The following is a 24,642-nucleotide window of genomic DNA, read 5'->3' on the forward strand; positions in this document are numbered from 1 at the left end:
ATTCAGCCATAAGCTTCAGAAAATATGAATTCTCCCTTTTATCGACAGAGCAGACTTTTATCGCTAAATCACAACCTTATTGGCTTTGAAGGAACTGTTCGTGACAAAACTTAAGCCGATTTCATAATATTTGTAATTAATGTAATGTAATATATTTATAATTAATGTGGCTTTTAACCACCAAGCGTCGACACTCGTCGCGATTCGGGAAATGAATTAGAGATTTACTAGATATGAAATAGTAAAGATATGTGACGTTCCATAGCAAAAGGTACCTTTCCCCCGGCTGAATATTGAGCGGCGCTAATAATAGCGTAAGCGCTAGCCGCCATGAGGTACCTTTTGCCTTGGAACGTCACATATATTTACCATTTCATATCTAGTGAATCTCTTAATCATTTTCCAAATCGCGCCGACTGTCACGCAATCAAAACCAATAGTGCCAGCTCTAGATGTTTGTAGTGTAGGTGCGCGCAGCGGCATGCGCCGGAGTGGCTCGCGGTGTATCCGGCGCGAACGAAAACAACTCGCACGAGCCATTATACATAAACACTACTGAAATGTATAAATAATTATCTACAATGATTTTACGAAAATATTATTATGTATTACACAATAGGTGTATTGTATGTATCAAATTAAATTTTTCGACATACAGATTGCAGTCACCCAAAATTAAAGAAAATAAAAATAGTAAAACTCTGCTATATGTATATAACACTTTAAACTCTCGCGTTTTGTACACATATTTAATTACACAAACGGGTCTACCGCGATATAAGGTAAGTACCCCTATTAACGACCCCATTAAAATTGGCATTCATTACCGCGGTATGTACAAAATAGCGTTTAATAAGAAAGCTTATTAACTTTCTTTGAATCTAAGAAAACAGAAATAAAGCCTTATCTTTTTGACTGTCGAATAAGTATAACACTACTACGAAAACATCACACAAACAAATCGAAAAACGTAAACTAGCGTATCAAGAGCGTAAGATTTGGTTGCTACATACTAACACGCAACACCTCAAGTAAGTAAACGCGTATTCTATTTAGTGATTAGCATAATAATGGTAAATATTATGGAAAGACTAACCCCCTTATTCATAAACGTTTGCTAAAGTTAACAAGCCGATAATAATCGTTTGTCCCTTTCCATCATACCAATACGTCGGAAAGGGACAAACGATTATTATCGGCTTGTCAACTTTAGTAAACGTTTATGAATAAGGGGGTAAGACTTGAGATTGATTCTAAGTTATTATCTTTATAATTCCCAAATATGTACTTTATTTGCGATATTTGCTCGCCAATAGGGAAAAAAATAGGAAATTAAAAACCTCGGTATTAGGTTCCATTTTCTTTGTGTGACACCTAATTTCGAGGTATACCTCGGTAATAACGGAAACGGTATTTTAGATTCGAGCGATCTTATATTCATATATAAATGCACATTTTCTTGACTTTTGATGTTATTGAATTATTTAACCACCTATAAAACTAAAGAGCTATTAACGTGGTATGAAATCTATGCAAGAACTCTTAATTTTGATCACAATTTTAGATACCTTTTCAGACGTTTTCTTAGAAACCCTTATGTGAGAAACTCGTTCAAGTATTGATATAAAAAACAGAAGTATGGTTATAAAGTTTATTTTAACCATTGTTTTGTAATATTTGGAATCATCCATATTGATCGTATTAAAAAAATACAAAATAACTATTTATTTTGATTAGTCGTAAATGAGTTTTAAATTTATTTGAATTGAACCGTTTAACGATGGTTAGAAAAGACATCACTCGGTAATAAGCTGTATGAGAACCTAATACAGACCCACCCAAAACTTTCATGGCTTCGAAATTAATAGGTTCTTAAAAATACTTTACTCTTTTGTATACCAGGTACATAATAAAAAGGTTCTTAAAATTCAAGGGCCGAAGACAGGCCGAGGATTTTCAGACCTAATGTTGTACCGTTGCACACAATATTTTTTATAAGTCAGCAAACATAAAATGATACATAAAGTCAAAGTAAATATTGGTTTTTAGATATTTGCCTAGAAAATAGTTTTTTTTAATACAACTCGTGGCTATTGTCATATTTGTGATCATATAGACAGATGACACGGCCCCCTACGCACCGCGCTTCAAGTGTAGCTGGTTTATATAGATATCACTGGCAGTCATTTAATCGACAAATAGAAGTGCTGGAGTAGAAAAATATATTTTATGTTACCTATAGATATATAAAATAGACACACAACACAAACATACAACATTAACATTAACTTACACAGATCTTGTATATGTATTGTGTAGAGTATAATTGTGATAGCTTGAACGTTTTGGCGCAATTTGCCCTCCACGTCCGGTTGAAATAATTAAGTACCTATTTATTTAACGTAGATAGGTAATAAATTAAACCAGAATTTCGACAGCATCACACTTGCTCGTAAAGGGTACGACGATGTTTTAGCGTTAAAGGAACCAACTATTTCTATTAGTTATAAATTCAATAATTAAATAAGTCTTATAATATGAAAAGCGAAGGTATTGAATATACTATATTTTATCCATTATTGTCAAATAAATAATATTTATCATAATTATGGAACTAAAAATGCAACGAGTTATGTACCCTCGTAAAAAGGAACCCGCATCCGCGGTATTTGGGTAACAGTGGTCCATTATCACGGTAATAGGCGATTTCGACATTTTGGTTTTGATAATTATTTTTTCCTTTATAATTTTCTGAAACAAGGCCAGAAACTAAAATAATATAAACTTTAATTAACAAACTAACGTAAAAAAATATGTCTTGGTCCATACACCGCCGGTTTATGCTTAATTTTTGGCTCTTTTTGGGAAACTTGCTTAACCCACTCGTTAATAGGGGTACTTACCTTAATTTCATTGTTTTTACCTTTAATTCCGACGTTTCAGCTGAGTTGCACCAGCTGTGGTCACGGATACGGTGGTGGTTTTCTGCTATATGTAGATTTAAGTATAAGTGTTTCAAATTTCTGAGACCTACATACTTATTTGCATAAAAATCATGAAATTACCAATTTGGAAATACACACCAGGACAGGCAAAGACTTACTTAAAATTGTTTCGGAAAAACTTTCCTTAAATATTGCATTCATAAAATTACCTATTGCAATTTCGATAAACAGATATGTACCTATGGTCTTACCAGTCTATATATTTCTTACTCATCTTTATATACCTAATCAAATTCGCTTTTGTAAACAACTATTAGACATCTTTTTACCAAGAATATGATTGTCAAGATTGAGCGAACGTATAAAAAGTCTAAAACGGTATGAAATATCTTATAAGCCTCAACTGCCCGGCAACTTAAGACATTTACATTAAAGATGCTGGCACTTACTCGCGATGTAGTACTTGCACATGTTAGTGTTAATCTCAAGTTGGTTACTCATCGGGGTGAGTAATTCATTTGGTATTTGTATTAATATTCGTGGTCGAATGCAGTACAAGTTAGACCTTCGTTAAAGGTCACGCTCTACATGAATTTAATTAATTTAACCAAGTTTCATCTTCAATTATTTATGCACTTGAGCAGATTTATTTTTAATTCAAACTTATAAATACCTAAACGATAATCGATAGGTCGATAAAAACATTTTTAGGCATAATTCGTTACATTATGACAATAAATATTTTTTTTTCAAGAAGTATTACTTCTATATAGACCAGCGGTGGAACAAAAATGGGTTTTGATAACATTAAAGTTTTTTCTTTTTTGATATGTTATTGTAAGCATGTTAAATAACATTCATGTAAAAAGTTAGAAAATTTTAGGTGGAGCGTTCGGCCATATTTAAATTTTTAATTTTTGCTAAATAACTATGTAAATATAAAATTAAAGTTACAAAAAACTTTAACATATTCAATAACACTTTAATTTATTCACACTATTCGGTTTTTAGAAATCTGGAACAGCTGCTTTCTGGTGAACGTAAAAACAGGAATTATTATGAAAATACAGAATTAGAGTAGCTGATATTGCAAAATTACGATATTATCTATCAACTTTGTATACATGTAAAAAGTTAGAAATGTAGACAATGTGCTTGTCTAGATATTGATTTCTCGTTAAGCAGTATAGCCAATATTGAATTAAAGTTTGTAGAGTTAATATTACACGGTCATGATAAAGATCTTACTTCTCACACAAAAGATTAGAAATATAAAATCACGGCGACACTAAATACTGATACGTAAGTATGCATTCCGAGCTTATATTAAGTTACATTTCAAACGCGCGGCGTTTGCGCGCGCCGCGCTGTGCGCCGTGGCAGGAGGCAGCGATCGACGGTCGCGGGCTAGCGGTTAGCGCGGTGCCCTTAAAAATACGCAAAGCGTTTATAAAATTATTATCAATGGTAAATAGTTATTTTACACAGTACACTAATGGAAACTTACCTTCCCTTATTTATTTCTATATGTACTAGGGATTGCCCGCGGTTTCGTTTACGTAGAATTCGTTATCGTGTTAAGTACAGAAATAATAGATACATTTGAAAATTATTTTAGGTGCATTGTCATACAGATAACTACCCTTGTTAAAGTATTCTTCAAATTCAATACACAGGTGTCATTTCAATATAATTTTGCGTAATTTGGCGCTTTTAGGTTATAAATGACTAGCGACATATATTTTTTAAGAGCGATCATCTCCGATAATATTTACTTTATCATAAAATCAATTTCAAACTGACGTTATTCAATATTTATCATTTTAAAGTCAATATTACCAACCAACTGATCCAATTTACCTACGGTAACAACTCAAAATTTGCATCAAATTAAATGCCACTTTTCTTATCCGTTACGAACAATCAAGAGGGCCTTTACGAGCTGATGTGGTGAAAATTTTATTTAACCTTCGTCCCTTGAAACCTTCACTACGCTCAAGGTTCAACTTTACGAACCACTAACTACGCTCGTGGTTCAATTTTAGAATGTTTGAATTTGTGAATGCCTCGGACAGCCAAACTGTGGAATGAACTGTCCGATACGACCTTCAAACCTTCAAAGACCCCCATCTTAAAGGTCGGCAACGCGCTTGCAACCCTTCTGGTGTTGCGGGTGTCCATGGGCGGCGGTAATCGCTAACCACCAGATGATCCGTCTGCTCGTTTGCCTCCTATTTAATAAAAAAAAATTTTTCGCTTGTTTGGGTATCAATATTAGCACGAGCGGTTAATCAACAACTTTTCCCCTTGTAAAACAAATAAATAAGGTAGATGAGGTGCAGGCATATGAGGCCCGGCGGGTAACAAGGCCCAGCATTCAAAAATAGCAGTTGCTCCCTATTATTCCCAATTATTCTGAATTTGTACTTGTTGCTAAGAAGGCCCACTGTCAGTGCAGGTAAAAAGGTCTAGTCCCGGGCCTTATTGAACGTATGAGATGAAATATTAGATTAAAATATTTTAAGATAATTTTCAATATTTTTAATCTCTTATTAATAAGGTCGATTTGAAGAAACTTCTATGAAATTATGACTTATAAATAACACTTGCACTGCGTGGGCTGTCAAAATTGCTGCAGACTTTTCTTGGTCTAACTCTAATAATTTTTCACTTGCTTTATTGACCTAAAGACGTTTTAAAGAATCAAAAAGTCTAATAACATTGAGGCACTTATACTTTTTAAAGGCAGTAACTAATTACAAGTGACTTTTTTTTGTTAATACATAGGTAGGTATTTACGATCATCATCATATATTTAAGAGTATGACTCTTGTCGGTGGAGCAAATTCCATGTTTGGCGGTCCTCAGCCTTCTCTTTGACAGCCCGATACGACACGACTTTGATCTTTTCCTTTATTTGATCCATGTACGCTCTCCTTGGTCTTCCCCTCTTCCTGTTTGCTTCAACTTTCCCTTCTATGATATTTTTGATAAATTCGTCGTGTCGTATCAGGTGCCCAAGCATCCTTCCTCTTCTATTGTCTATAGTTCTTAACAAACTCCTCCTCTCTCCTACTGCATAGGCCACACTGAATGTTTTGCACTACTGGCCACTGGTAAACATTTAAATTATGAATTGTATATTTTAAAAAAATACAGGCTTTTGATTATGGAATGTGACAAATGTTGGCGACAAATCGATCGTCTTTTGTTTTTAATGGCTTGTCAAAGTAAGTCAGTGCGTTGAACGTGGCTTTAACGCGAAAATATTTTTAGAGCTATGATTTTGTTATGATTTTAAAAGTTCGCTTACTCCGCAAGAGTGTAGTGCTTGCCTTCAAAATGCTTTTGGGATTGAAGCACCACATCTGAGCATCGTGAGGCGTTGGTATGGTGAATTTAGTAGAGACAGTATTATTCTAGATAATGATTTTCGTGAAGGTCGACCGTCCACGGCGATCATTCAAGGAAACGTGGCTACTGTGAGACGACTCATTGAAGAAAACCCACGAATCACCTATGAGGAAATTTGAGGACAATTAGGGATAGGTATGAGACAAATACAAAAGATTTTACAAGAATATTTAAAAGTCGGGAAGCCTTGTTGTCTTTGGATTCCTCACGAATTAACTTCAGTCCAAAAACAGGTACTTTTTGACTGGTGCCGAGAAATGCTGCGTAAGTACAAGCAAGAAAGTTCAAATGCTGTATATAACATCGTTAGAGGAGATGAAATCTGGATTTACTGCTACGATCCGGAAAAAAGGCATTAGTCCAGTCAATGGGTCTTTCGAAGGTGACAGGAGGCCCATAGAAGTTCAACAAGCCAAAAGCGTTGCCAAACATTTTGATCGTCTGTTTTTTTTAAACGCGACTTTTTTGTACCGTGCTTTTAAATAATAAAAGAACGTTAAAAACTGAGTAGTACACTACCATTTGTGTGCCCGCAGTCATTGAAAAAGACCGCGAGAGACGACCGAGAAGCCGCATCCTCCTGCGTCATAATAATGCGTCCACCGATACCGCAATAAAGGCAAAAACATTTTTTAATTACGAAAACGTGGAAAATGTCTCTTATACGGATTATAATCCAGACATTGCACCCTGTGACTTCTATCTATTTCCCAAAATTAAGGATTTAATTTGGGGTTTGACATTTAAGACCCCGGATAAGGCAGTTACTACGTTTCATCACCACGTCGAAAACATGCAGTCAAGTGATTGGGCCTCATGCTTCCAAAAATGGTCTGAGCGAGTGAATATGTGCATAGAATGTAAAGGGAAACATTTTGAGAAGCAATAAATGTATTATTATGGTTATAAATGATTTTATTCAAAAGTTACGCAAAACTTTCAGTGCGGCCCTCGTATGCGTAAAACCTCTTCGTTAGTTTTCTTTTCTTTTACGATAGAATTGCGAAAAATAGATATTTTGCAACGAGTGACGAATTTTAAAACACGGTCAAAGGGAGTGTTTTAACGTGCTTATTATAGCACCGGTCGTAATGTAGCACCAGATGTACTGTAAAAATTATGTTAAAAGATAATACTTACTGTTACGAATAAATATTTTTACTGTAAAAAAATATTCCACCAAACACATTTTCATGTAAATTTTGTTGCTAAGACGAAACCATAAGACTCGCACTGTCAAAAAGTTGTCAGATCTCTTGTCGAGCCAAGCTTCAAACTCTACAAGCCCTAACTTCACTAACTCTACACCTTAGTCAAAATATGTGGCTTGGCTGTTTCGCTACCGCCACATGGGCATAAGGTGAAAAATTTATTAAATTCATTATTTTTAGGGTTCCGTACCTCAAAAGGAAAAATACTGAACCCTTATAGGATCACTCGTGTGTCTGGCTGTCCGTCTGTCACAGCCTATTTGCTCCGCAACTACTGCACCAATAAGTTGAAATTTGGTATACACATGTAAGTCTCTAGCCCAAGGACATACACGTAAAGTAAATAATAGAAATTCAAATAAAGGGGTCACTTTTGAGATGAATGATAAATAGAAGAAAAAAAAACTATATCTTGTTATAATTAATATAAGAGAATTAGAATATGAATTAATATAAAAGAATTTTGTTAGAATTTTAATTAGTATAAGATAGATATGTATATTGTCATGTTATTTTCTCGAACTCCCCATCGGCATACAAACCTCCTCAAGGTTTTGCCCACGATGGGTCTTGTAATAATAATGTACTTTATTTAGCTTATTGTTCAATAAATTAAAAAAATAATATATATATATATATCAAACGAAGGGGCTCATTGTAAGAATCTCAGATATATTTTTTCATAATTTTAAAATAAATAGTTTAGAAGTTATTTAAGAAAATACGCAAAAAATGACCATTCCCCCCTCCCCCCTTATCTCCGAAACTACTGGGTCTAAAATTATGAAAAAAATACACATATTAGCTCTCTTCCTATAGATGACAGGAAAACCTATTAGAAATGTGCAGTCAAGCGTGAGTCGGACTTAAGTACCTAGTTTTCCGATACCTACGGGTTTTTTAAAGACTACTCACTTTTCTCTTAAAAAAATATATTGTTAAAAATTGTGTAATGTACAGAACCCTTGGAACGCGAGTGCGACTCGCATTTGGGCGGTTTTTGTATTATACTTACATACAATAGTTCTTGTAGAAACGAAACGGCCAAGCCACACACTTTTGGCGTAGAGCTAGTAAAGTTAGAGGGCTTGTAGAGTTAGAAGCTTGGCAAGAGATCTGATAACTTTTTGACAGTGCGAGCCTTATGGTTTCGTTTGGGCAACACTGTACATCAAAATGTTTTTGATGGGATTTCACTTCTTTTTGTAAGTTGTTTATGACAATCTTCCATCCCCTAATTTAAAGGGTTGGGGGTGATTTACTATTAAAAATCCTGAAATAAGTATCTGGGGGCATCTGTTACACAATGTACTTCTTACTGATTCCCCATATAACCCTTCACCCCGTAAGGGTAAACTTTGGGGTTGAAATCTGCCTTCACCCCGTAAGGGTAAACTTTGAGGTTGAAATCTATTCTATATCCTTTCCCATGACAATACCTATCTACATACCAAATTTCAACTAAATCGGTTCAGCGATTATTGATTTCCCATACAAAATTAAACCCCATCTTCATCCCCTTAGGGATAAATTTTTTTTGAATTTATTTGTTGTTTGTGTACTAAAACTATCTTACATACCAAATTTCAGCTTCTTAGAGGACTTCAGGAAGTACCCGGTATTGATGATCATCAAGTGAGTGAGTCAGTGACGAAATCGAAGTTTTTAGATATGAATAAAATCTAAAGTATAAGAGCTATGCAATTGATATGCTTAATAAGTCCGAGAACTTTGTTTATCTGGTATAATCCAACCCCAAGTTATGAGGGTTCCAAAAAACGACGAAGCGCTTCGAGAAAAGGTAGATAGTGCCCTTGCGCTTTTCTCGTCTTGGCGGGGGCACTGCCGTGCCCCCAGATGTTAAAAGATGAGACTACTGTAACTAATAAAGATTTATGTTTAGTTACCTACTATTTTCGCGTAAACTAGACAATTTTTATATCTTTAGTTATTAAGACCCAAAATAATTATTTTCACTTATTATAAATAAATCCTCCTGTTATGAAGTATCAAATATTGTTATTTGTATATGTATAAGTCTTAAGTTAAAAACAATAAAATCTGTTATTACCTACTGTCAAAATGATTATTTTTTGCGGGATTAAGTAATACACTGGTAGTGTTCAATAAGGCCCATAATAGGACTTTTATAAAAGGTATATTTTCCAAGAGTATCGTAATATTTTTATAACTATTTTGGTATAATGAAGAAACTTAAATAAATGAGAAACCTATTTGAGTGAGTTTTTCATACTTCATATCCTGTTTATTAAAAATAACCATTTTAATTTAAGGTGGGCTGTATATAGGCATATACGGCCCACACGGAATATACAATAAGGTAAGTGAGGCCACTTACCTTATTGTATATTCAGGATGTATACCGTGTAATATTATGATATTGACGTTGAATAGGACAGGACATGACAATAGGAACCAGAAATAGGTATAGTTGGTCAAACCAATTTGTCAGTAAATAAAAACAAAAAACTATATTCATCCTTTTCTTTTGGGTGCTAGTACTAGTGTAAGTCAAAGATAGTATGATGATTCTCCCTGTCTATGTTTGAAATGAGACAGTCCTTTGACAAACTATGTAAAGTAAAAAATAGTTGTGAATATCTTGTACATTTTTATTACAATATTAGTCAAGATAATGAAATATAGCTGGTCAAGCAAATCTTGTCACTAAAAAAAGGCGCGAAATTCAAATTTTCTATGGAACGATATCCCTTCGCACCTACATTTTTCAAATTTGCCGCCTCTTTCTACTGACAAGATCTGATTGACCAGCTGTAGGTATTTTTACTTAATAAGATATTTTAATTTCACGTAATGTCCGCATCTAATTTATATATGTGCACGGTAAACAAACAAATGAATGATAAGAAAAGACAGACAGTGTTACTGAGCGGGAGGTGGGGCGAGGGGCGAGGTATAGATAGGCTATGATAGGCTCTCGAGCGCCGCGCCGGCGACTGACGGACCAGCGCGGCGTATGTATGAATTTCGCGCCTTTTTAACTAGATTTTACTATTACAATGCAAGCTACACACAGAAATTTCTTACTTTCCATAATATGGCTGCGTATATTATTTTATAGTAATAGACTTATTTTTACAGACTCTAATTCAATATTAGATCTTATAGGACAAAAAACGTATATTAATTCTAAAGCATATATCTTATTCTTCTAGCTTTTTAGCTTGCCTATTAACTTATAAATTTAGATATGTTGTTGTGGATTTATTAAACTTTAATTCAATATCGACAAAATAATAAGCTAATTGTAGTTTGACAAAGAAGCACGTTAAAAAAATTTCTAATAATTTTACATTATAAAGCGTCATACATATTATAAACAATGGAACTTAAACATTGCACTTTAATTCAATATTAAAAAATCATTACTAAAAATATATAAATACCTAATTTATATCTAACGCTCGTTCTAACTTTTCATCATATATAGCATATATGCTTAAAAATATGTCCTATATCAGATAAGTATCACTTTTTCAACTTTAGAATTATCAAAACTTTTAGTGCAAAAATCCGGTCCCACTATTGAGCTAATAACTTGAAGCGCATTCTGTTTATAATATCATTTTGGATTTGTTATGAAAAAGGAAAATATTACGTAGAGAAAATTGTTACTGTACGAGTAGGTAATAGGTACAGTTTTTTATTCAAGAAATGTTACTTCTATAACCTGAGGCGTGTTCTGATTGCAATAACAGGATATAAATTCGTCATGGATCTGTTACAGTTATGATCGAACAAATGTCACTTTTGACTCCAACAGATCATATCCATAAAAGATCCAGATCAAATTCATGACCTTTTATTACAATCGGAATACAACAACAAAGTTTAATGAATAGTAATATAATAACAAAAACCTACAATTTCATAAATTGCCTGTGAAATTATGTAATAAGTATATTATGTATATGTGTGTATGTACAAGATGACTAGAACAGAACTTTCTTATTAACATTTTAAGTGAACGAGTCATCGGCTCACCGGCTTCACGCTTTTGTTTTTAATTACTCTTTTTATTCCGTGTGTGGCCTAAACTCTTATTTATAGTACATGTATTTAAATGTAAATGATTCACGTGTTCCTGAGAGTGCTAAAATGTCATTAATTTAAAAGGGACAATGTTCTTAATTCTAATGGTTTGTTTTATAATATTGTTCAGATTAATCATGTTATTTCAATTCCCACCAGTTTGCCTAGTTTTCAGACAGCAAAATTTAGGATAAAAAAATAAATAATGAAGAACAGAAGCATGATATGTTGTTCAACACTGCATTTACAAACTTGGCAGTAAGAATGCATACATATCCGTAAAAACTCTATAGGTACTTGACGTAGCACTTGACATTAGGATTTCGCATGGTAGAATTCAAACTGAAACCGCGGGGTTGTGAACGTCCGGACGTTGTAAGTAAATATTACTTTTTTTAACAAAATCCGCATGAATTAAGGAGTGAAGCAATTGCTTAATGAGCTGCTTAATGATGTAAGTACCCATAAGCCACCGCCCACGCGCACACCGCCGCGCCGGCCGACGTCGCAAGCAACCTGTTTAATTAAAATAAATTATCGAGACCGGAGACATCCACTGTGGTCAGGTGGATGAGTCGACCGCTTTTGTGGAGATGGTTCTGTACGTAAACTGTTAAGGGGTGTTGTGTGTTGTTCAGAAATATATAATATGTAGCACATAATATTCAAAGTACTTACATACCTATCCATATTGTATGTACCTACGAGTATATTCTTCCCCATAATTGTAATGTACCTGACATCATGTAGTAAATAAAGTATCAAATAAATTAATGATATTTTAAGGTATGATATGAAACTATAATCATACCTATACCTTTCTTATAGCGACATTACCGACTGAGTCGAAAAACGAACCGGACGAACCCAGAATGCGAAAAACGAAAGGGTGACGAATGTGACCATAACCGAACTAGTCAAAGATTTTGGTGGCAAATGATATGAACAACAATGAAGGCAACCAACGAAAGAGACCAAGGAAAACCCTGACGAAAAACTGATAAGTAGTTCAAAGAAGGTATCGACAAAAACGAAAAAGGCGAATAAATAACGGTTGAAAACAGTATGATAAGAAATAAACGAAAAACCTATGAGACGGGCCATGATACTCGTAATACCGGATACGGTATCCATGCATATAATAATATAGCACATTCGTAAAACTCCAACTTTAAGGTTCTCTCTGATCAACAGCCGCGGAACCCTGACGATGTTTATGTCTCTGTACATTATTTTTTTACCGTAACTTGAAATAGAAGATACCTGCACATTACGGAGACGACATACAATTTTGGAATGTTAACGTTCCGTCGCCATCTTCCACCAAAAACGAGTCGTGGTGATCGGTTATTTATTGGCTAATTTGTAATAATTGTTTTACCTACTCTATAAAGATTACCCATGACATCATCATACACCATTAAATAAATAAGATTACTGATTGTAACGTCTAAAATACATTAAATGTATATATTTCTGCATTTCTTGAAATTTCAATGTTATATTCCACGAGTGACCTATTTTAATTGGTCTTGAATCTGCGATAACTTATTTAAAGGTTTAAAAACCTTGATGATTGATTATTTTAGTCTTAGATAGATTTGTCTTTAGAATTATGCCAAAGGCAGATACTGTTGTAATAAAATTATTCTTACAGTAGTCATTGGAAATCAATAAAAAACGTACCTAATGGTTGACAGGAAAGACTGATATTAGGACTAGCTTGCTATTTCAATAAATTTGTATTTTTGTTTAAATATGCAAAAACAGGATCTTAGAGTTTTCCAATTCATCAGAGATTATATTATGTTAAAAAGGCACTTTAAGGTAATCCAAATGGTATCAAAGTAGGAGTGGTCTTTATTAGGCAATCATAAAATGCATACATAATCGTTTATTTATTGTAGGATTGCGTGCAAATCCCAGCATTAATCGAAATTCATATCAAATCCGAAGCTAAGTTTAATTACGTTCGTATTCACGACCATCAACTTAAATAAGACGATACATAATGTATGTAAAGTGGCCAATAAATGCATAAGTGGACGTAGGTAAGTAGGTACGTGTAGATAAATAGCAGTAAAGTTCGGAAACTAGCCCGATTACTATCTCTTATATTAACTATGCTAGTTATATATAAATGGTAAATGTCCAAATTGGACATAAGTACTTTGCCATATCACTGTTGATAATAGTGTTCATATTATCACTTCATAATCATTTCAAAATGGTATAAATCACCGCGACGGGCGAGAAAAGTGGTCTTGCCCGATGAGCTATCTTTTTTTTTTAATTTTCTTTCATTTCAATATTAAAACTTGTAGTATAGCTCGCGGACGCCTCTGCTTGATAATAATTAGTTTATTCATTCATGTTTTAGCATTCTGTCATTTTTGTGAAATGCATCGTGAAAGTTTTTTTTTTTGCATCGTGAAAGTTTTTTTTTTTATAACTAGCGTTTGCTGGAAACTTAGCATAAAACTCTATTCATTGTTTTAGGATTCAAGAAACATTTTTACGAAGCTGACTTGTGGAGTGTGAGTATATGAATGAATCTCGCTCACACCAATACATGTATAAGTAAGTACCTATTATGTACAGGTATTAAACTAAGATTTTAAAAGACCGTATTCTGCTACTTGATAAACATTTCCAAATTAAAAGGGATAGCTGTACGAGTAAGTGCCGTGGTGCTCGAAATAGTTCGTGTAACGTGTCATTTGGACGTGTCGCGCCTGTCTTAACATCTATAGCTCCAAATATAGCTGCAAATGATGGCAGTAGTATGCATAAACAATTCACATTCAAAGATAAATAATGTTATACACATAAATGGGAAAATAGAATGAAAATATTGAGAATGTCCTTCTAAAACTAATATTTTCGTTAAACCCTATAAAAGATTCACTAATTTTATGAAAATAGTACGGGAATTGCAATTGAAACGATGAGTTACTATGAAATATTAAGTGCCTCTGAGTATAAGCTTTAAACACTAAATTCCAACTTGATTTATTTCTATTATGCGCTACCTTTATTTTGGAATCAACAAACATTTTTCTCCGATGTATTCGACGTAGAAATGTATTTTTCTGATTACATTATTTTTTCAAATCTTTTTATTAGTTTGAAGTTTTGTAGAAGGCACCATGTTGAAGAGGTTTTTGATAACAATTTCTATCCAAAGAAACATTGGACGAAAATTATTCGGTAGTTTTAAAGGTTGTAATGTACAAAAAAATACTTATAAATAAATATTAATAAATATTCGATTCATGTTAACTTAATGAAAAATGAAACCATTGCGCAAGATACATAGGTATTTGTTTCACAGGAAAGAAGCGATGGCATGATGGTACTGACCACAGAGTTAGAGTAAATATTGTTTTCTACATATTTATTATCGATACAAGGCGTATTTAGAAAACGTAAAATAATATTTAAAATTGTTGATTTGACCGAATCCATAGATAATGAATTATTTTTTGGTTTGAAAATGTTCTCGAAGGGATAGTAGCATTAATTGTTAATAAAGTAGAAGTACTAGTGCTCGACGCTGCACTAACATTCGACATGGGCACTTTATGTCAAAGTAATATAGGTTAAATTTGAAGGGTGAAGATTTTTATGTATTCAAATTTAATCCTTGTCACTTTGACATAAAGTGCCCATGTCGAATACTAGTGCAGCGTCGAGCACTAGTACTTCTACCTTATTTATCGAAGTTTTTTTGATCTCCGCACCAATCGGATAATGTTTTTAAGATTTAGGATTTTTTTTTTAATAGGTACAGCACAAAACGGACAAGTAATCAGTGAGTAAATACGATAAATCTAAAACAAAAGATAAAATATTATATTCGTCGTTGTTATATTCGTCGTCGTCGTTGTCGTGTTGTGTTGTTGTTGTTGTTCGTTGTCGTCGCCATTATTGCAAATTTTATCTAAATATAGACGTTTCGGAGACACGATATAAGTAGGTATGAATTACTCTAAACTTTTTTATATTTACTCTAAGTCTGTGCCGATGACACTATGCCACTTACCTTCGAGGATATAAGCGTCAATGTGGGCGAGGATTCCTGTGAAACAAACGACTCTCCTGCTTTAATTGTCTTTTTTTATTTAATTTTATTGTCTGTGGTAAAATGGCGCGCTCCTTTTTTACTGTTTAGGACCTTATGTTAGACGAACACGGAGGATCCAAAAAATTAACAAGATATTTGTGAAAATTTTGTACGGAATAAAAATTACGAGTAGGTAACCGCAATAGTTTAATGTCACCGTATATGCACCTGTGAATTTAATTTATTTTGTGATTTATGAGTGTTGGCGAGCATTTAAACCATTAAATAAAATATATACTTATATTTATGGATTTTTTTCACTGAGGCACATACTAAAATGGCAAAAGAGCGTGTCATTTTATTGTAGACAATATTAGGGACTTTATTTAATGGTACGTAAAACATGTTTTAATATGCTTGCATGCTTGCCCTTACCCTTACCCTTGGGTCATTTATATTAATATTTTCTGTTTATGAAATCGTAATTAATTCATAAAAAGGTCCAAAATGCCGAATTAATCTAAAATAATATTATCATCATATACGAATTATAAAAAGATTCAGAAAATAATTTATTTGCATAGAACACAGTTTTATGAGAAGGTGTTACAAAATAAAAGAAATCCGTGCATTTAGTCTGGACGCAGACTAAAAATGGCTTATTAATATTCTCCGAAATTAATGTGAGTATTTAGTGCAATATGCTTATGTGCATCATTCTAAGCTAGATAATAGATATGGGGCCTGTTTAGTGTTTACAAATTGATTAATTAGTGTTAAGTACGAGTTTATACATTTGCTACTTGCTTAAAGTGGCAAACATATACATATATGTAATGTACACACATATCTTGCTCTAACTAAACAAACTACAAGTCTGGTAACTACAGAAACTACAACTTAACTGTTTATTAATCGATTATTATTAGTTATGCCAACATATATGTAGGTACCTACCTCTACTGCCACTACAAATAAATAAATATGTACATGTACCTACCTAAAATATTATTACATAATTATTAACTTAATTATTTTAACATTAAATTATTTTAGTAGTGTCACTGTATATATTGTATGTAAATAAATATGGTAAAAAAAATATTTTAACTATTAGGTACTTCTGATAATCAAAAAGAGTCTTGTCTAGCAATGTACAAATTGCAGAACATTCCCAAAAAGCGGAAACTTTGGAAAGTTCTCGTGCGTGCATTGCTAGTCTTGTCTAATAAACTCTAATGTCTAAACACAACATGAAAAAAATATATAAATATTATAGTCATCGTTCTTTTAATAGCAGTATTCGTATGTTACTCCGTTACGCATTAACTCTCGATGGTCACTTTCTCATAAAAGCACACCCGTGTTGTTGCAGTGACAAGGCACTGAAAGTACCTACTAAAACGTGCCGCTATTACTCAGCTTTATGACTCACGACACAAACTCTAGCATAATGCCGGTTCGCCGAAGAAAAGCGAAAGGGCCCGACAGAAAATTGTCGCATCCCACAATCTTGCATCCATATTTATTAAACCCTGGAACGATTCCTCAGAAAAATACAACTCAATTATATCGATAAACAAAAACGTAATTCGACTAACGTAATTATGCTATTGACGTAGTTATACCAGAAACAGGTACCTATTAAAACCAAAGTGTTTATTACTGTACTCTAAATGTATCAAAATAATTACTCTAAACAAAGCGCTGCAAAAATCTCAATGCTAGCATAAACGTTCGCATGCTCTCGAGACGAGCAAAAAACCACTCTTCCTTTCTTAAATTATCCTGTCACGCTCACCTATAAAATGCAATTGGTTTTAAAAATTCAAACCCGAAATTGGAACTCGTTAGAATAACGTATCGTAACCGAAAGCACAGCTAATCAAAATTAAACTTTATTACAACCCCATAAAGTTTACAGCAGGTTGAAGGTTTGGTGGTGCGCCGGGTGTCAGGTTGCGGACAATAGAGCGCATGTACCTGCGCGCAAGGTGACCGCGCGAAGGGCACGAGACTGCCCTTGCGCGCGCGCACCCTCCCCGCGTTGTTGCATTCGCATGCGCTGTCGGACACGCCATTACTGAAATGACCAGCCGTAAGGAGGAGCGCGGTGTGTTTACTTTAGGATTGTCGATAAAATAGACTTAGTGAGATCAGTTCTATACCTAAGTGGATCAGATAAGGTACCTTCAGAGCATAAGTGCAGCTATATTCTGAAAATTGTAATTGAATAAATATTTACCTTAAAAATAACCGTCAATTTCATAAAATATAAAAATGAACCCTTTAGTCGAGTTACGTCAAAACGTGCAAATATGAATTCATTTTTCTCACATTGTCACTTTGCCATGAAGTATTACGAGTACCTACGACAAAATTGTAAAGTGAAAATTGTAAAACAATTATTTTTTTAATGATTTATAACTTATACACATAAATCTTTATTATAAAATACGTAAGTATTACAATAAATAAAACCTTGAAAGGCATCATAACTGTTAATTAGTGATGAGCGTTCTATTAATATGTCATAATACTCGCTACAACTGAATGACATTAACTCTGATTACATAAAATTGAAATCTGTTACGAAATCGTTGAAGCAGCGATAAAAAAATAATGTTAATGCGTATTACAAATGTATGATAATGGCATTTGAAACGTCTGATTATTGCAATTCTCACGTTTTAAATTTTTGACAGTTTTAAATGGAGAAGTTAATTAATGAGCGATTACGCATGTCATCTTACGAGGATGATAATTATTTTATATTAATACTAAATTTTGCAAAGAAAATTGTTTGTTAATATGACAAGGTCATTAATTTATTGTATCATATATTATATTTGTAAATTTAACTTGGTTGTTAACAATATGGCTACGTCTCGGTAGCTAAAGGAAATGAATTTTAGGTCATAATTAAGAGGTTGTGATCTATTCCGAAATGACATAACTTAGTCTAACCTAAACTAACCCAACACATAATATCTATGTATGTATTTGAGATGCTCAACAACTATAGACCTAATGATAAAAATATATGTACATATGTGTATTATAAAAGTTGCCTTCTCAGTCTTAACTACTACAGGACCAAAATAGTAAAGTCAAAAGAATTATTTGACCATAGGAATATACCTATACATTTATGTAAAGTTACCAATATATTACTGTTAAAATTCTCCAGATAAGGAAGAGCGGTACCTCCTGGCACAGGCTTTAAAGCTTAAAAGGAGGTTCCAATCACTAGCTTTAAGATGATTATTGTGAAAGTAAATAAACATTTTTATTTTATTTATTTATTTATTATTTATTATCATTGTGTCACTATGTTGTGTACAATGTTTCATTTATGGACTGTGACTGCATGCTGTGGCAGCAAATTATACTACCTATTGATGCAACTATTGATCTACCGTTTAACTTAGGGGGTTAGTAAGAAGTTACTATGGTCAGCTACGAACTGCAAATTATTCACTAACTGACTAAGATAGGCAAGTGGTGCACCTATAACAATATTATTATGGTTTTCATGAGTCCATTTTATCGATATCGAAATCAAACGCATCCCATCCCTCGGGCTGTCAAAATTCGCGAGTCTGACAGCGGGGCTCGAAGCGACAGGTGCTGTTTCGACCTAACACGAATCATACCGAATTAGGACGGCAAAAAGCTAATTATTGACCGCGGTACTGGCAACATCGATACGCTGGATGAGTAAATGGTGCAATTTACTTAACGATTCGTACCTCAATAAAACAAAGACAGCTCTGTGAATAAATATCCCATCAAAAACATAAATGTAAAAAAGGAGAGCCAAGTTCAATACCTACAAAAATTATGCTTGGCTGTGGGGTTCGCCGCAAAAAGAATGGAGATTTAAATGAGTGCCAAGTTCTATGCAAAATCCAAATATGTATTTATAGGAACAAAATAACATTATAAACAAGTATTAAACTCTATTTCTTTGCTTTATTGGATACCTATAACAATTGCTGTTATTTAAAAAAAATGCGAGATCTTAAAGCAGGTTAGATTTGACTTGGCCAGTTTTCATTACATCAGTCATTTTATAAAGTTATTCAACATATATATTTTGTAATTCTGATAAAAACTGGCCAAGCCAAATCTAACCTACTTTAAGATCTCACATTTTTTTTAAATAACAGCAATTGTTATAGGTATCCAATAAAGCAAAGAAATAGAGTTTAATACTTGTTTATAATGTTATTTTGTTCCTATAAATACATATTTGGATTTTGCATAGAACTTGGCACTCATTTAAATCTCCATTCTTTTTGCGGCGAACCCCACAGCCAAGCATAATTTTTGTAGGTATTGAACTTGGCTCTCCTTTTTTACATTTATGTTTTTGATGGGATATCAATACTTTTTGTAAAGAAAACTAGGCAGGTATTGAGATTTAATGTTTTTTCTTGTGTTTCCGCTGCATGTTTTTTACTTCTGTTCTTTGTATTAATTATGTGGTGCCACGCGCCGCCAACGACACACCGTTGGCCGGTTGTTTAGCGCGTATTACAGGTTTTTTTGTATGGCCCCTATTTTTTAACTTTTTTTATTTTTAGATTTTTTCCTACGCTTACACACAATTACCGAGCTGGATTCCAAATTTCATCCTTCTAGGTCATCTGGAAGTAGGTTAGGTGTAGGTACTATATGTCAGTCACAATAAAAAAGAAATTTGTATGGGAACCCCCCCTATTTATTAACTTTTTTTTGTTTTTAGATTTTTTCCTACGCTTACACACAATAACCGAGCTGGATTCCAAATTTCATTCTTCTAGGTCATCTGGAAGTAGGTTAGGTTTAGGTACTTACATGTCAGTCACAATAAAAAATGTTTTTTTTGTATGGCGACCCCCCTATTTTATAACTTTTTTTAATTTTTAGATTTTTTCCTACGCTTTCACACAATAACTGAGCTGGATTCCAAATTTCATCCTTCTAGGTCATCTGGAAGTAGGTTAGGTTTAGGTACTATAGGTATGTCAGTCAGTCTTAAAATTTACGACTTTTTGACCTTCATATCTTTATAACCGTTTGAGCTAGCTTCATGAAATTTGGGCTTCTAGATGTCCTTATGGATATAATTAAACACACGTAGTTTTATGTGTTTACGTTAAAGATGTTTTGAGTTATAGAAGGGTCAAAAGTGGCACCAAGTGGTTCGTGTAATATTACACTTGGCGCTGGCTAGCCAGTTCCTTTGCTTGAACTTGGCTTGACACGCTGCCGCGTGTCTAGATATGTAATTCAAATAATACATACCTACTTGCCATCTAAAATACATACCTACGAGTATAATGTACTAGCCCGCAATATGGTCTGCGTAGACTGATGATTCTCGTAATAAAATCCTTATCCTATATTCTACATGAAGGACATAAGTCACCGTAATCAGTTTAGCGGTTTAAGCGTGTAGAGGTAGCAGACAGACGCACATACAGAGTTATTTTTACATCTTTAATATAAAGTTGGGACAGTCTAGTTAATATACCTGCTTCTACAGATAGGCCGTTAAAGATTAATACGAAATCGAATGAAAATAAAACCGAAAGTAAGCTCGTCGGGTATAATTCGAGCAATTTCGGCGGAAATGCCCGTGACTCACTGAGTCTTGAGCATTTCTCAGGAACACAAGCAGATTCAGAAGCGTGAGAGGATAATTTCAGTGTCTTTTTACCTAGATCTTAGTTTTAATTTTTCTTTTTTCCGCTACAGAAATATTGCCTTAAAAAGGTAGCTTAAGAATAAGAATAAGGTCATCACTTTCTTTCACTAGGTATCTTCGATTTAAATTTTAACAATCGTCACTCATTATTTGGACTAAAACTAGACGTTATCGTGTCAATTTACTTTTATTACTTATATCAGAGATATATATAACTCCGTATAAGATAAATAAAGTCTAAGAAAAAAACGTGCCTCGGACGGCCAAGGAAAAGTCGTTCTCGAATAGATGGCGCCATTACCTTTTTACTATTCTCGGCTAGGTGGCGGTAACGACACCGTTGGGTATTTGACAATTTTAACACATATCAGTGAAAGAACATGGGTCAGTAGGGAACAATAAAAATTAAGAATCATTTATCCGTAAACATATTTTGATTATTTTATACATTTTCAATTTTATTTTAAGTTTTAATCGTGTGTCGATAGATGGCAGTAAATGTACCGTGACTACAAAATTGACAATGACAGGACCCCTCTATACTATCTATTCTTTTTGCTTATATAGACCGTGACATTACACACTCTGCCGTATTTCTTCAGCTTTTGCAGCGCAATTCGTGTGTCACTTTTACGTTAGATAGCGTAAGATATATATTAGATGTGAATTGGATCTCTAGGGGCCCGATTCGGAGTTTGAAATAGACATCTATTAGACATCTTTTAGACATCTCCAAGATACGATAATGATATGTTTAAGGTCTAACCTGTAAAATTTTACATTTGCGCGATTCTGGAGATACTCTTGAACGATTTCCACAGGATATGACTGAGAGATTCAATTCACATCTAATAGATATGTTACTCTATCTAACGTAAAAGTGACATTGGTTGCCCGAATTGCGCTGCAAAAGAGAACTAGTTGATATCTAAACTATAACGTATCTAGAATGGATCTAGTACGTGTCGTCTCTTGTGAATATCTTGAAGTTCGAATAGTCTAAAATATATCTAATAGATTTCTATTTCAAAATCCGAATCGGGCCGTCCTTGTTGCTGGTAGACTTTTTGCGAGGTATCAACACCTCAATATCATAGGTAGGTATCAGCATCGCGTCTAAACATCAGGATATATATAGTCCTTCTCATCGTTTTCGATGACGGCGACCCTAAATAAATATCATGGACGTTGTCTGGCGTGAGCTCTTATGTGGCTGGCCAGGCCGAACTTGGTCGAACAGGTCGAACAAATAAACGTAAGTGCACTCAATAAAGCCCCTATTTCAAATAGCCTGTATCTGTAACACTTGTAATGAATTACGCAAACCAGTGGCACCGGCATAAACAAAACTACCCGCCCTGCCCGCCTGCCTACCGCGCGGGCGGGGCCGGAAGCGACCCAGTTCTGCCTCCGCCTTTCAATCGCGCTGAAAGAGTTTCAGAGCGATTCATGACGGCGCTTCTGCAAGTGAAGGTTTTCCAGTGCACAATGCAACTACTGACAGTGAAATTATAGTTATGTGAACAGTTTTCCATGTAAAGTACACTATTTATTGACGTGCCTTCGGAAAGTTTTCAAAATTCCAAAATTTTCACTTGGAATAAATTAATTACGACATTTACTCATATTTCACAGAAATTGTCTAATTCCAAAATTAAATTTTTTGTTGATTTCTGTGATATTTTCAACTTTTTGGAAACTTACCGCAGCTTACACATCTGAAATTTTGACGCTTGGCCTCCAAATTTTTTTAGTGTAACTCGAAATGTTCTTATACTTACTTTCGTAATTTTCATGTCACTGTAATTGCTTTATTTGCCTTGTGTAAGCGCCTTTCAGGATTTTTTGAGCTTTGATTTGCTTTGTGTAATTTAGATAGAAAACTATCTAATTTAGGGCTAATTAGTAGTGTGGTTTGGATTTTTTTAATCAATTCGGATTCTGATTGAAATTTAGATAATATTTGAGTAGTCAAAATAATACAGGAACATTTTTAATTAATGTAATGTAAAAAAACTGACGTTAACATTATTGACGGATACCTATAAACTTTATTATATGTATATCAATGCCTATAAATCACTGCGCAGGTGTATTAGAAACATTAGACATATAATTGCTTCGCCATAAAACAATGACTTCAGAATTCAAATATGTACCAACTGCTCGATTCGATCTTCGTTTATTTTATGTTAATAACCGTGCAAAGTTGAAACTGCACAAACAGTGGGCAGGTGCGTGCACGCATGCCGCGGATAAATCATTTTTTGCCGACAACTCCAGTCCAATTTTTATAAATTCGTACGTATTCTATTTTTTTATTATCTTAGTTGTATTCCTTGGCTTAGTAAAAATAGGAAGTATACCAGTAATAAAATACAGGGGGCCAATATGATTTCCGATTTCGTCACTCAAAAATCTGTGGAAAACGGCGAATTGATATTCTTGAAATATGAGCAACAGAAATTGGGAATTTAGTGGTACTGACCACTCGTTTTCAATTCTATTAGTAGATTTTAACGCAATGCAATGCACGGTATAATCGGTATATTGCATAAGACCATATACAAAACCGTATAGATAACACGTACCATAGCAACACTACAGTATAGTTCCGACCATAAAACGTACGACGCACGCTAAAATTACCCGGCGGTGTTTAAAAGCCTACAAAACATTCGTGCCCACCCCTTGCCCCTCCGAGTGGCAGTTAATCGTAAAAGTTACCCTATTAAACGTTTACAGCCTTCTAAAACTTTACGCAGTGTTAGTGCTGCGCCCAGCTAAAACCAGAAAGACGTAACTTTCTGATTTTGAGTATTAAAGTACCCCTTTTGAGTTTTGAGTAAAATAGCGGTAAAAAACGTGATATAAAGCTTACGGCCGCCGAATATTTGGGAGTTACCGCTTGGGATAATAATATGTGGGCTGAATTATTGTTTTAGTGGCAGTGGGTTACTGAGAAGAGTCGTTTTGAATTTGAAAATCGTTTGAACTGAGGGCAGGTAATATGAGTCGGCATTGAACGTATACCTATATAAGTTTATTGATGACTATAAGCAATTTCGGTTACAACGAATAGAAAGCTTTTAAGAACTGTTCTCAGATTCCGAACTTTTTCGGAATGTTATTTAAGACTCCCTGTGTGACTGACGAGAGCCAAATTACAAGTAATTACAGAGTTAATTCCATTTAAGTTCTTAAGTAAACTATTTATTTACTATAAAACAAAGAGAT

The 24,642-nt window shown here is 34.0% G+C and overlaps 1 protein-coding gene across 14 annotated transcripts in view; it reads right to left on the bottom strand.

Moving 5' to 3' along the window:
* LOC134664065 (voltage-dependent L-type calcium channel subunit beta-2) overlaps positions 1-24,642 on the bottom strand; it is a 201,296-nt gene that overhangs the window by 72,683 nt on the left and 103,971 nt on the right. For 12 of the 14 annotated variants that reach the window (XM_063520649.1, XM_063520645.1, XM_063520644.1 and 9 more), the window contains one exon: positions 15,690-15,725. The exons of the other annotated variants lie outside the window; for them this stretch is intronic. In XM_063520649.1, coding sequence (XP_063376719.1) covers positions 15,690-15,725 — 36 coding nt within the window. The remainder of the gene's footprint in view (positions 1-15,689; positions 15,726-24,642) is intronic. 14 annotated transcript variants of the gene reach the window in all.

This window comes from Cydia fagiglandana, chromosome 4 (assembly GCF_963556715.1).
Source record: "Cydia fagiglandana chromosome 4, ilCydFagi1.1, whole genome shotgun sequence".
Lineage (NCBI taxonomy): Eukaryota > Metazoa > Arthropoda > Insecta > Lepidoptera > Tortricidae > Cydia > Cydia fagiglandana.